We start from the raw sequence: 13,160 nt of genomic DNA on the forward strand, positions 1-13,160 counted from the left end.
GGGGTAATAACATGGTATGTCACCCTATTCCTTAATAGTCTCTCTCTCTGTGTTTCTCTCCCCAGTATTGGACTAATGTGTCTCTCTGTGTTTCTCTCCCCAGTATTGGACTAATGTGTCTCTCTCTGTGTTTCTCTCCCCAGTATTGGACTAATGTCTCTCTCTGTGTTTCTCTCCCCAGTATTGGACTAATGTGTCTCTCTCTGTGTTTCTCTCCCCAGTATTGGACTAATGTGTCTCTCTCTGTGTTTCTCTCCCCAGTATTGGACTAATGTGTCTCTCTCTGTGTTTCTCTCCCCAGTATTGGACTAATGTGTCTCTCTCTGTGTTTCTCTCCCCAGTATTGGACTAATGTGTCTCTCTCTGTGTTTCTCTCCCCAGTATTGGACTAATGTGTCTCTCTCTGTGTTTCTCTCCCCAGTATTGGACTAATGTGTCTCTCTCTGTGTTTCTCTCCCCAGTATTGGACTAATGTGTCTCTCTGTGTTTCTCTCTCCAGTATTGGACTAATGTGTCTCTCTGTGTTTCTCTCTCCAGTATTGGACTAATGTCTCTCTCTGTGTTTCTCTCCCCAGTATTGGACTAATGTCTCTCTCTGTGTTTCTCTCCCCAGTATTGGACTAATGTGTCTCTCTCTGTGTTTCTCTCCCCAGTATTGGACTAATGTCTCTCTCTGTGTTTCTCTCCCCAGTATTGGACTAATGTGTCTCTCTGTGTTTCTCTCTCCAGTATTGGACTAATGTGTCTCTCTGTGTTTTTCTCCCCAGTATTGGACTAATGTGTCTCTCTGTGTTTCTCTCTCCAGTATTGGACTAATGTGTCTCTCTGTGTTTCTCTCTCCAGTATTGGACTAATGTCTCTCTGTGTTTCTCTCTCCAGTATTGGACTAATGTGTCTCTCTGTGTTTCTCTCTCCAGTATTGGACTAATGTCTCTCTGTGTTTCTCTCTCCAGTATTGGACTAATGTCTCTCTGTGTTTCTCTCTCCAGTATTGGACTAATGTCTCTCTGTGTTTCTCTCTCCAGTATTGGACTAATGTCTCTCTGTGTTTCTCTCTCCAGTATTGGACTAATGTGTCTCTCTGTGTTTCTCTCTCCAGTATTGGACTAATGTCTCTCTCTGTGTTTCTCTCCCCAGTATTGGACTAATGTCTCTCTCTGTGTTTCTCTCTCCAGTATTGGACTAATGTCTCTCTCTGTGTTTCTCTCCCCAGTATTGGACTAATGTCTCTCTCTGTGTTTCTCTCCCCAGTATTGGACTAATGTCTCTCTCTGTGTTTCTCTCCCCAGTATTGGACTAATGTGTCTCTCTCTCTGTTTCTCTCCCCAGTATTGGACTAATGTGTCTCTCTCTGTGTTTCTCTCCCCAGTATTGGACTAATGTGTCTCTCTCTGTGTTTCTCTCCCCAGTATTGGACTAATGTGTCTCTCTCTGTGTTTCTCTCCCCAGTATTGGACTAATGTGTCTCTCTCTGTGTTTCTCTCCCCAGTATTGGACTAATGTGTCTCTCTGTGTTTCTCTCTCCAGTATTGGACTAATGTCTCTCTGTGTTTCTCTCTCCAGTATTGGACTAATGTCTCTCTCTGTGTTTCTCTCTCCAGTATTGGACTAATGTGTCTCTCTCTCTGTGTTTCTCTCCCCAGTATTGGACTAATGTCTCTCTGTGTTTCTCTCCCCAGTATGAGATCCTGTTGTGTGTGCAGGACCATGACGACCCGGCCGTTGACGTGTGTAAAAAGCTCCTGGGAAAATATCCCAACGTAGATGCTAGGTTGTTTGTAGGTAAGAGCTTGACTTTATGTTTTATTAGAAGAAACTGTTAATTTAATATTCATGTTTCTGACATTTCTACAATCTGTCTAATAAATATGTTTATGTGTAGTATTGAAGTGGGGAACCTGTTGGTATTAACAGTTTTATACATTGATTCCAAGGTAGTCTAGTCTATAAATATAAAAAATGATGTCAAAATGTGTGTTATTGGATTATAGAGGCCAAAATGTCACCCTATTCCATAATAGTGTGAGGCCATTTGGAGAAGCTATTGATTCTAGCTCATTAGCAGCATCTGTTGAGGTCTCTCTCTAGTGTGCTGTATGAAAGGCAGGGGCTCCACACTGTGCTGTATGAAAGGCAGGGGCTCCACACTGTGCTGTATGAAAGGCAGGGGCTCCACACTGTGCTGTCTGAAAGGCAGGGGATCCACACTGTGCTGTCTGAAAGGCAGGGGATCCACACTGTGCTGTCTGAAAGGCAGGGGATCCACACTGTGCTGTCTGAAAGGCAGGGGATCCACACTGTGCTGTCTGAAAGGCAGGGGATCCACACTGTGCTGTCTGAAAGGCAGGGGATCCACACTGTGCTGTATGAAAGGCAGGGGCTCCACACTGTGCTGTATGAAAGGCAGGGGCTCCACACTGTGCTGTCTGAAAGGCAGGGGATCCACACTGTGCTGTCTGAAAGGCAGGGGATCCACACTGTGCTGTATGAAAGGCAGGGGATCCACACTGTGCTGTCTGAAAGGCAGGGGATCCACACTGTGCTGTATGAAAGGCAGGGGATCCACACTGTGCTGTATGAAAGGCAGGGGATCCACACTGTGCTGTCTGAAAGGCAGGGATCCACACTGTGCTGTATGAAAGGCAGGGGATCCACACTGTGCTGTATGAAAGGCAGGGGATCCACACTGTGCTGTATGAAAGGCAGGGGATCCACACTGTGCTGTCTGAAAGGCAGGGGATCCACACTGTGCTGTATGAAAGGCAGGGATCCACACTGTGCTGTCTGAAAGGCAGGGGATCCACACTGTGCTGTCTGAAAGGCAGGGGATCCACACTGTGCTGTCTGAAAGGCAGGGATCCACACTGTGCTGTCTGAAAGGCAGGGGATCCACACTGTGCTGTATGAAAGGCAGGGGATCCACACTGTGCTGTCTGAAAGGCAGGGGATCCACACTGTGCTGTATGAAAGGCAGGGGATCCACACTGTGCTGTATGAAAGGCAAGGATCCACACTGTGCTGTCTGAAAGGCAGGGGATCCACACTGTGCTGTATGAAAGGCAGGGATCCACACTGTGCTGTCTGAAAGGCAGGGATCCACACTGTGCTGTCTGAAAGGCAGGGGATCCACACTGCTGTCTGAAAGGCAGGGGATCCACACTGTGCTGTCTGAAAGGCAGGGGATCCACACTGTGCTGTCTGAAAGGCAGGGATCCACACTGTGCTGTCTGAAAGGCAGGGGATCCACACTGTGCTGTATGAAAGGCAGGGGATCCACACTGTGCTGTCTGAAAGGCAGGGGATCCACACTGTGCTGTATGAAAGGCAGGGGATCCACACTGCTGTATGAAAGGCAAGGATCCACACTGTGCTGTCTGAAAGGCAGGGGATCCACACTGTGCTGTATGAAAGGCAAGGATCCACACTGCTGTATGAAAGGCAGGGGATCCACACTGTGCTGTCTGAAAGGCAGGGGATCCACACTGTGCTGTCTGAAAGGCAGGGGATCCACACTGTGCTGTCTGAAAGGCAGGGGATCCACACTGTGCTGTCTGAAAGGCAGGGGATCCACACTGTGCTGTCTGAAAGGCAGGGGATCCACACTGTGCTGTCTGAAGGGCAGGGATCCACACTGTGCTGTATGAAGGGCAGGGGATCCACACTGTGCTGTCTGAAAGGCAGGGGATCCACACTGTGCTGTCTGAAAGGCAGGGGATCCACACTGTGCTGTATGAAAGGCAGGGATCCACACTGTGCTGTATGAAATGCAAGGATCCACACTGTGCTGTCTGAAAGGCAGGGGATCCACACTGCTGTATGAAAGGCAAGGATCCACACTGTGCTGTCTGAAAGGCAGGGGATCCACACTGTGCTGTCTGAAAGGCAGGGGATCCACACTGTGCTGTATGAAAGGCAGGGATCCACACTGTGCTGTCTGAAAGGCAGGGGATCCACACTGTGCTGTCTGAAAGGCAGGGGATCCACACTGTGCTGTCTGAAAGGCAGGGATCCACACTGTGCTGTATGAAAGGCAGGGATCCACACTGTGCTGTATGAAAGGCAGGGATCCACACTGTGCTGTATGAAAGGCAGGGATCCACACTGTGCTGTATGAAAGGCAGGGATCCACACTGTGCTGTCTGAAAGGCAGGGGATCCACACTGTGCTGTCTGAAAGGCAGGGGATCCACACTGTGCTGTCTGAAAGGCAGGGGATCCACACTGTGCTGTCTGAAAGGCAGGGGATCCACACTGTGCTGTATGAAAGGCAGGGGATCCACACTGTGCTGTCTGAAAGGCAGGGGATCCACACTGTGCTGTCTGAAAGGCAGGGGATCCACACTGTGCTGTCTGAAAGGCAGGGGATCCACACTGTGCTGTCTGAAAGGCAGGGGATCCACACTGTGCTGTCTGAAAGGCAGGGGATCCACACTGTGCTGTCTGAAAGGCAGGGGATCCACACTGTGCTGTCTGAAAGGCAGGGGATCCACACTGTGCTGTCTGAAAGGCAGGGGATCCACACTGTGCTGTCTGAAAGGCAGGGGATCCACACTGTGCTGTCTGAAAGGCAGGGGATCCACACTGTGCTGTCTGAAAGGCAGGGGATCCACACTGTGCTGTCTGAAAGGCAGGGGATCCACACTGTGCTGTCTGAAAGGCAGGGGATCCACACTGTGCTGTCTGAAAGGCAGGGGATCCACACTGTGCTGTCTGAAAGGCAGGGGATCCACACTGTGCTGTCTGAAAGGCAGGGGATCCACACTGTGCTGTCTGAAGGGCAGGGATCCACACTGTGCTGTCTGAAAGGCAGGGGATCCACACTGTGCTGTCTGAAGGGCAGGGATCCACACTGTGCTGTATGAAAGGCAGGGGATCCACACTGTGCTGTATGAAAGGCAGGGGATCCACACTGTGCTGTATGAAAGGCAGGGATCCACACTGTGCTGTCTGAAAGGCAGGGGATCCACACTGTGCTGTCTGAAAGGCAGGGGATCCACACTGTGCTGTATGAAAGGCAGGGGATCCACACTGTGCTGTATGAAAGGCAGGGGATCCACACTGTGCTGTATGAAAGGCAGGGGATCCACACTGTGCTGTATGAAAGGCAGGGGATCCACACTGTGCTGTATGAAAGGCAGGGGATCCACACTGTGCTGTCTGAAAGGCACCCCCCCCCCCCCAATCGGTGGCACCCCCCCAAAAAGATTCTGCAGCGTCAAACAATCGACTACATTTGATTCGTTATCTAATGAAGTCAGTGTAAAGTAATTCACAGTGCTTTAGGAAGAGGTGCAGTAGAGGACTGAGATGGTGTTTAATAAATACGGTGTTACTTCTAACATGTCCACGCTGGAATGGAGGATTCAAAACAGTGTGATATGCTGTTCAGTGATTGGCATGAATTTGGGGTTGACAATTAGGCTATTTTTGTTATATTTTACTGTCAAAATAGGGCTTTTTTTTTTTTTGTTAATTAGAAATTAATTTGCCTTTCATCTTTATTTTACGCCAATATACTATACGAAGGCCTTATTGAATTGGTGCTAATTCATCACCTGAGGAAGTGGAAACTCATTAGTTTATTCTAAATGTAACCCCCTGCTAATTACCCTGTTTTAATCTAACAGTAAATGTAATGTCCTAAAAACATAAAAATGGTATCCATGAGTTTGTCTGACTCTTGGTAAGTAGATAAACATCCAAAATCTCACAGTATCCCTTTAAAGCACCGCTGACCACACTGATTGGCAAGGGTTTTTCTGTTGCTGGTTTCCTGACCGATTCCCCGTTTGGTTTATGATGTTTGTCCCCCATGAGACACTGTACACATGGAAGCCTACACTACATTAACAAAAGTATGTGGACACCTGCTTGTCAAACATCTCATTCCAAAATCATGGGTATTAATATGGAGATGGTCCTCCCTGTGCTGCTATAACAGCCTCCACTCTTCTGGGAAGGTGTTCCACTAGATGTTGGAACATTGCTGCTGGGACTTGCTTCCATTCAGCCACAAGAGCATTAGTGAGGTGGGCGCTGATGTTGGGGGATTAGGCCTGGCTCGCAGTCAGCAATCCAATTCATCCCAAAAGTATTAGATGAGGTTGAGGTCAGGGCTCTGTGCAGGCCAGTCAAGGTCTTCCTCACTGATCTCGACAAACCATTTCTGTATGGACCTCGCTTTGTGCACAGGGGCATTGTCATGCTGAAACAGGAAATGGCCTTCCCCAAACTGTTGCCACAAAGTTGGAAGCACAGAATCATCTAGAACGTCATTGTATGCTGTAGTGTTAAGCTTTCCCTTCACTGGAACTAAGAGGCCTAGCCCGAACCATGAAAACCAACACCAGACCATTATTCCTCCTCCACCAAACTTTACAGTTGACACTACATCTGGGCAGGTAGCATTCTCTTGGAATCCGCCAAACCCAGATTCGTCCGTCGGACTGCCAGATGGTGAAGCGTGATTCATCCAGGCTGTATCACAACCGGTCGTGATTGGTAGTCCCATAGGGCGGCGCACAATTGGCCCAGCGTCGTCCGGGTTTGGTCGGTGTAGACCGTCATTGTAAATATGAATTTGTTCTTAACTGACTTGCCTGGATAAATAAAGGTTAAATATATTTTTAAATAATCACTCCAAGGGAACGCTGCTCCAGAGTCCAATGGCGGTGAGCTAAACACTCCAGCCGACGCTTGGCATTGCGTATGGTGATCTTAGGCTTGTGTGTGGCTGCTCGGCAATGGGAACCCATTTCGTGAAGCTCCCGACAAACAGTTATTGTGCTGACGTTGCTTCCAGAGACAGTTTGGAACTCGGTAGAGAGTGTTGCAGCCGAGGACGGACGATCGATACGTTTTTCAGCACTCGGCGGTCACGTTCTGTGAGCTTCTGTGGCCTACCACTTCGCGGCTGAGCCGTTGTTGCTCCTAGACGTTTTCCACTTTACAATAACAGCACTTACAGTTGACCGGGCGCAGATCTAGCAGGGCAGACATTTGTCGAACTGACTTGTTGGAAAGGTGGCATCCAATGACGGTGCCACGTTGAACGTCACTGAGCTCTTTGGGAAGGCCATTCTACTGCCAATGTTTATCTATGGAGATTGCATGGATGTGTGCTCGATTTTATACACCTGTCAGCAACGGGTGTGGCTGAACTAGCCGAATCCACTAATTTGGAGGGGTGTCCACGTACTTTTATATGTGCACATTCAGAAAGTATTCAGACCCCTTGACTTTTTCCACGTTTGTTACGTTACAACCCAGTTTCTAAAATGCATAAAATAAATGTTTTTCCTCATCAATCTCCAATACAATACCCCATAATGAGATCACAATACCCCATAATGAGATCATAATACCCCATAATGAGATCACAATACCCCATAATGAGATCATAATACCCCATAATGACAAAGCAAAAACAGGATTTGCGACTCCGAGATGCTGGCCTTCTAGGCAGAGTTCCTCTGTCCAGTGTCTGTGTTCTTTTGCCCATGTTAATCTTTTATTTTTATTGGCCAGTCTGAGATATGGCTTTTTCTTTGCAACTCTGCCTAGAAGGCCTGCATCCCAGAGTCGCCTCTTCACTGTTGACGTTGAGACTGGAATTTCGCGGGTACTATTTAATGAAGCTGCCAGTTGAGGACTTGTGAGGCGTCTGTTTCTCAAACTAGACACTGTAATGTACTTGTCCTCTTGCTCAGTTGTGCACCGGGGCCTCCCACTCCTCTTTCTATTCTGGTTAGAGCCAGTTTGCGCTGTTCTGTGAAGGGAGTAGTACACAGCGCTGTACGAAATCTTCAGTTTCTTGACAATTTCTCACATGGAATAGCCTTCATTTCTCAGAACAAGAATAGACTGACGAGTTTCAGGAGAAAGGTCTTTGTTTCTGGCCATTTTGAGCCTGGAATCGAACCCACAAATGCTGATGCTGTAGATACTCAACTAGTCTAAAGGCCAGTTTTATTGCTTCTTTAATTAAAACAACAGTTTTCAGGTGTGCCAACATAATTGCAAAAGGGTTTTCTAATGATCAATTAGCCTTTTAAAATGATAAACTTGGATCAGCTAACACAACGTGCCATTGGAACGCAAGAGTGATGGTTGCTGATAATGGGCCTCTGTACACCTATGTAGATATTCCATAAAAAAATCTGCTGTTAGCAGCTACAATAGTCGTTTACAACATTAACAATGTCTACACTGTATTTCTGATCAATTTGATGTTATTTTGATGGACAAAAATGTTTCCTTTCAAAAACAAGGACATTTCTAAGTGACCCCAAACTTTTGAACGGTAGTGTAAATATTCAGACCCTTTACTCAGTACTTTGTTGAAGCATCTTTGGCAATTACAGCCTCGAGTCTTCTTGGGTATGACGCTACAAGCTTGGCAAACCTGTATCTGGGGAGTTTCTCCAATTCTTCTCTGCAGATCCTCTCACGCTCTGTCAGGTTGGATGGCGAGTGTCGCTGCGTAGCTATTTTCAGGTCTCACCAGAGATGTTCGATCGGGTTCAAGTCCGGGCTCTGGCTGGGCCACTCAAGGACATTGAGACTTGTCGCAAAGCCACTCCTGCATTGTCTTGGCTGTGTGCTTAGGGTCGTTGTCCTGTTGGAAGGTGAACATTTGCCCCAGTCTGAGGTCCTGAGCAGGTTTTCATCACAGATCTCTCTGTACTTTGCTCTGTTCATCTTTCCCTCGATCCTGACTAGTCTCCCAGTGCCTGCCGCTGAAAAACATCCACACAGCATGATGCTGCCACCACCATGCTTCACCGTAGGGATGGTGGCAGGTTTCCTTCAGTTGTGACGCTTGGCATTCAGGCCAAAGAGCTCAATTATGGTTTCATCAGAACAGAGAATCTTCTTTCTCATGGTCTGAGACTCTTTAGGAGAAGAAGGACAACCATCTCCACAGAGGAACTTGGGAGCTCAGTCTGAGTAACCACCGGGTTCTTGGTCACCTCCCTTACCAAGGCCCTTCACTCCCGATTGCTCAGTTTGGCCGGGCGGCCAGCTCTATGAAAAGTCTTGGTGGTTCCAAACTTCTTCCAGTTCAAGAATGATGGATGACCCTGTGTTCCTGGGGACCTTTAATGCTGCAGATTTGTTTTTGCTACCCTTCCCCAGATCTGTGCCTCGACACAGTCCTGTCTCGGAACTCTACGGACAATTCCTTCGACCTCTTGGCTTGGTTTTTGCTCTGACATGCACTGTCAACTGTGGGACCTTATATCGACGGGTTTGTGCCTTTCCAATTATGTCCAGTCAATTGAATTTACCACAGGTGGACTCCCAAGTTGTAGAAACATCTCATGGATGATCAAGGAAAATCCAGATGCACCTGAGCTCCATTTCCAGTCTCATAGCAACGGGTCTGAATACTTATTTAAATAAGGTATTTCAGTTTTTATATTTTTAAATGTGCAAACATTTCTAAAAACTTGTTTTCACTTTGTCATTATGGGGTAATCTGTGTAGATTGAGGATTTGTTTATTTTCTTCAGAATAAGGCAACGTAACAAAGTAACGTAACAAAATGTGGAAAAGGGGAAGTGGTCTGAGTACTTTCCCGAGTGCAGTGTGTTTCATGTCCTTAAAATCCCCAGAATGAATCTAACATAACTCAAGATTTTTTGTTAACTAGTAAATAGTAGCCTACAGCAAAGTGTGTTTAAATCATTTCTAACTTGTTAACAATTTCTGCTAGTTAGTTTTTGCTACCATGTGGGTTTTAGCTTGAGCCTGCTAACTGAGGAGTGTTAATTCACCTGTTTCCATACATGTTTCATTTCAAAATATTTATCTTACAAAGGAGTTGATTAATCTAACTGCTTAACTATTTATCTGTACATGGAATTGTATTTGTTTTTTTTACTCATTTTTTAAATAATCTTTACAGGAAAATGCCACGGGCGCTATCTGATGTGTGGAGACATTTCACTGCAGCTAATGTAGAAGGAAAAGCTGTATACATTTGCAAATACTGTCCCCAATCATATGTGAAGAATGCAACAAAGATGCAGAATCATCTGGCCAAGTGCATAAAGTTCCCTCTGCACTCACAACAAGCAACCTCCAAATAGAAGTAGAGACTTTTGTCAAAGTGAAAATGATGAATCGGACACCTTATCGATAGCAACAGCTCATGGGCTTCCTGGAATCAGATGGGTTTTTTTAACTCAATGGAGGAACATAGTCAGAGAAATGCTGATGAATGTCTTGCGTGAGCTGTGTATGCAACTGGTTCACCTCACAGGCAATGTGTGCCCCTCCAACCAGACATGCTTTATCTACTCATTGTCTGGATGCAGAGTTCAACAGAGTTCAAGTGAAGGTCAAGCAAATCATAGAGAAAGCAGACTGTATTGCAATCATCTCTGATGGGTGGTCGAACTGATGGGCAAGGAATAATTAACTACATCATCTCCACCCCTCAACCAGTATTCTACAAGAGCACCGACACAAGGGACAACAGACACACCGGTCTCTACATTGCAGATGAGCTGAAGGCAGTCATCAATGACCTTGGACCACAGAAGGTATTTGCACTGGTGACAGACAATGCTGCGAACACGAAGGCTGCTTGGTCTAAAGTGGAGGAGTCCTACCCTCACATCACACCCATTGGCTGTGCTGCTCATGCATTGAATCTGCTCTTCAAGGACATCATGGCACTGAAAACAATGGATACACTCTACAAGAGAGCCAAGGAAATGTCTAGGTATGTGAAGGGTCATCAAGTTATAGCAGCAATCTACCTCAACAAGCAAAGTGAGAAGAATAAGAGCACCACATTGAAGCTGCCCAGCAACACCCGTTGGGGTGGTGTTGTCATCATGTTTGACAGTCTCCTGGAGGGGAAGGAGTCTCTCCAAGAAATGGCCATATCACAGTCTGCTGATATGGACAGCCCCATCAAGAGGATCCTCCTGGATTATGTATTTTGGGAGAGAGTGGTAAGCAGCCTGAAACTCCTGAAACCTATAACAGTAGCCATTGCACGTATTGGGGGTGTCTCCCTGTCTGATGTTCAGACTCTGCTTGCAGATGTAAGATAATAAATCCATACTGCCCTGCCCACTTCACTGTTGCTCCAAGCAGAGGAAACTGCAGTGCTGAAATACATCAAAAAGCGTGAAGACTTCAGCCTGAAGCCCGTACACACCCCAGCGTACATGTTGGACCCCAAGTATGCTGGCAAGAGCATCCTGTCTGGTGCAGAGATCAACAAGGCCTATGGTGTCATCACTACTGTGTCTCGCCACCTTGGCCTGGATGAGGGCAAGGTTCTGGGCAGTCTGACGAAGTACACTTCCAAGCAAGGGCTTTGGGATGGAGATGCAATATGGCAGTCATGCCAAACATCTCATCAGCCACCTGGTGGAAGGGACTTTGTAGATCTCAGTCTCTTTCCCCTGTTGCCTCCATCATCCTCCAAATCCCACCAGCATCAGCCGCCTCAGAGCGCAGCTGGTCCTTGTTTGGGAACACACACACCAAAGCACGCAACAGGCTGACCAATACAAGGGTTGAAAAATTGTCTATCTGGGCGAATTTTAGGCTTTTTGAGCCTGACAACGAGCCATCCTCAACAAGGTTGGAAAGTAACAGTGAAGATGAGGCCTCAGAGTCTGATGTTCAAGAGGTGGACATTGAGGAGGTCCAGGAAGAAGACATGGAAGTCTGAGAGGAAGACAACCAAAGCTTTAGTTTCTAGACTCTCATTTTACAGATGTGTGTTGAAAACATTTTTGGGAGATGCGATGGATCATTGGGGATCATTCAATATTCACTTTCTTTTGTTGTTCAGTGAAATCATCCCGTGTGATTTCTCATTTAATTAAAGTTAAATTCATAACTAAATAGTTTTTTTTATTTATATTGGAAGGATTTCATAATTTGCAATTATGTCTACTTATGATAAGGTAAAAGGTTTATGTTTCTGTCTCCATATGATATGGTAAATATATCCAATGCAAAAAAATCTACATTTTAAATAGTATTAATATTAATTAGCGTATATTTCTGTTAATTCCCATATATTCCCGTTAATTCCCACAGAAAGTTTCCACCTCTGCATATTCCCCAAAATGTGCAACCCTAGTGATTGGTGTGACCTTTAAACTCTCTGCCCGTCTGTTAGACTGAACGGCTTGGTGTGACCTTTAAACTCTCTGCCCGTCTGTTAGACTGAACGGCTTGGTGTGACCTTTAAACTCTCTGCCCGTCTGTTAGACTGAACGGCTTGGTGTGACCTTTATACTCTCTGCCCATCTGTTAGACTGAACGGCTTGGTGTGTCCTTTATACTCTCTGTCCATCTGTTAGAGACTGAAGGGCTTGGTGTGACCTTTATACTCTCTGCCCGTCTGTTAGACTGAACGGCTTGGTGTGACCTTTATACTCTCTGCCCGTCTGTTAGACTGAACGGCTTGGTGTGACCTTTATACTCTCTGCCCGTCTCTTAGACTGAACGGCTTGGTGTGACCTTTAAACTCTCTGCCCGTCTGTTAGACTGAACGGCTTGGTGTGACCTTTATACTCTCTGCCCGTCTCTTAGACTGAAGGGCTTGGTGTGACCTTTATACTCTCTGCCCGTCTCTTAGACTGAAGGGCTTGGTGTGACCTTTATACTCTCTGCCCGTCTCTTAGACTGAACGGCTTGGTGTGACCTTTAAACTCTCTGCCCGTCTGTTAGTCTGAACGGCTTGGTGTGACCTTTATACTCTCTGCCCGTCTGTTAGACTGAAGGGCTTGGTGTGACCTTTAAACTCTCTGCCCGTCTGTTAGTCTGAACGGCTTGGTGTGACCTTTATACTCTCTGCCCGTCTGTTAGACTGAACGGCTTGGTGTGACCTTTATACTCTCTGCCCATCTCTTAGACTGAAGGGCTTGGTGTGACCTTTAAACTCTCTGCCCGTCTCTTAGACTGAAGGGCTTGGTGTGACCTTTATACTCTCTGCCCGTCTGTTAGACTGAACGGCTTGGTGTGACCTTTATACTCTCTGCCCGTCTGTTAGACTGAAGGGCTTGGTGTGACCTTTATACTCTCTGCCCGTCTGTTAGACTGAAGGGCTTGGTGTGACCTTTAAACTCTCTGCCCGTCTCTTAGACTGAAGGGCTTGGTGTGACCTTTATACTCTCTGCCCGT

The 13,160-nt window shown here is 46.6% G+C and overlaps 1 protein-coding gene across 2 annotated transcripts in view; it reads left to right on the forward strand.

Moving 5' to 3' along the window:
• LOC139544444 (ceramide glucosyltransferase-like) overlaps positions 1-13,160 on the forward strand; it is a 61,370-nt gene that overhangs the window by 24,374 nt on the left and 23,836 nt on the right. For both annotated transcript variants that reach the window (XR_011668875.1, XM_071351552.1), the window contains exon 3: positions 1,680-1,782. Coding sequence is in view for 1 of the 2 variants with exons in the window: in XM_071351552.1 (XP_071207653.1) it covers positions 1,680-1,782 (103 nt within the window). In the remaining variant the exon portion in view is untranslated. The remainder of the gene's footprint in view (positions 1-1,679; positions 1,783-13,160) is intronic.

This window comes from Salvelinus alpinus, chromosome 18 (genome assembly GCF_045679555.1).
Source record: "Salvelinus alpinus chromosome 18, SLU_Salpinus.1, whole genome shotgun sequence".
In the NCBI taxonomy this organism is placed as follows: domain Eukaryota; kingdom Metazoa; phylum Chordata; class Actinopteri; order Salmoniformes; family Salmonidae; genus Salvelinus; species Salvelinus alpinus.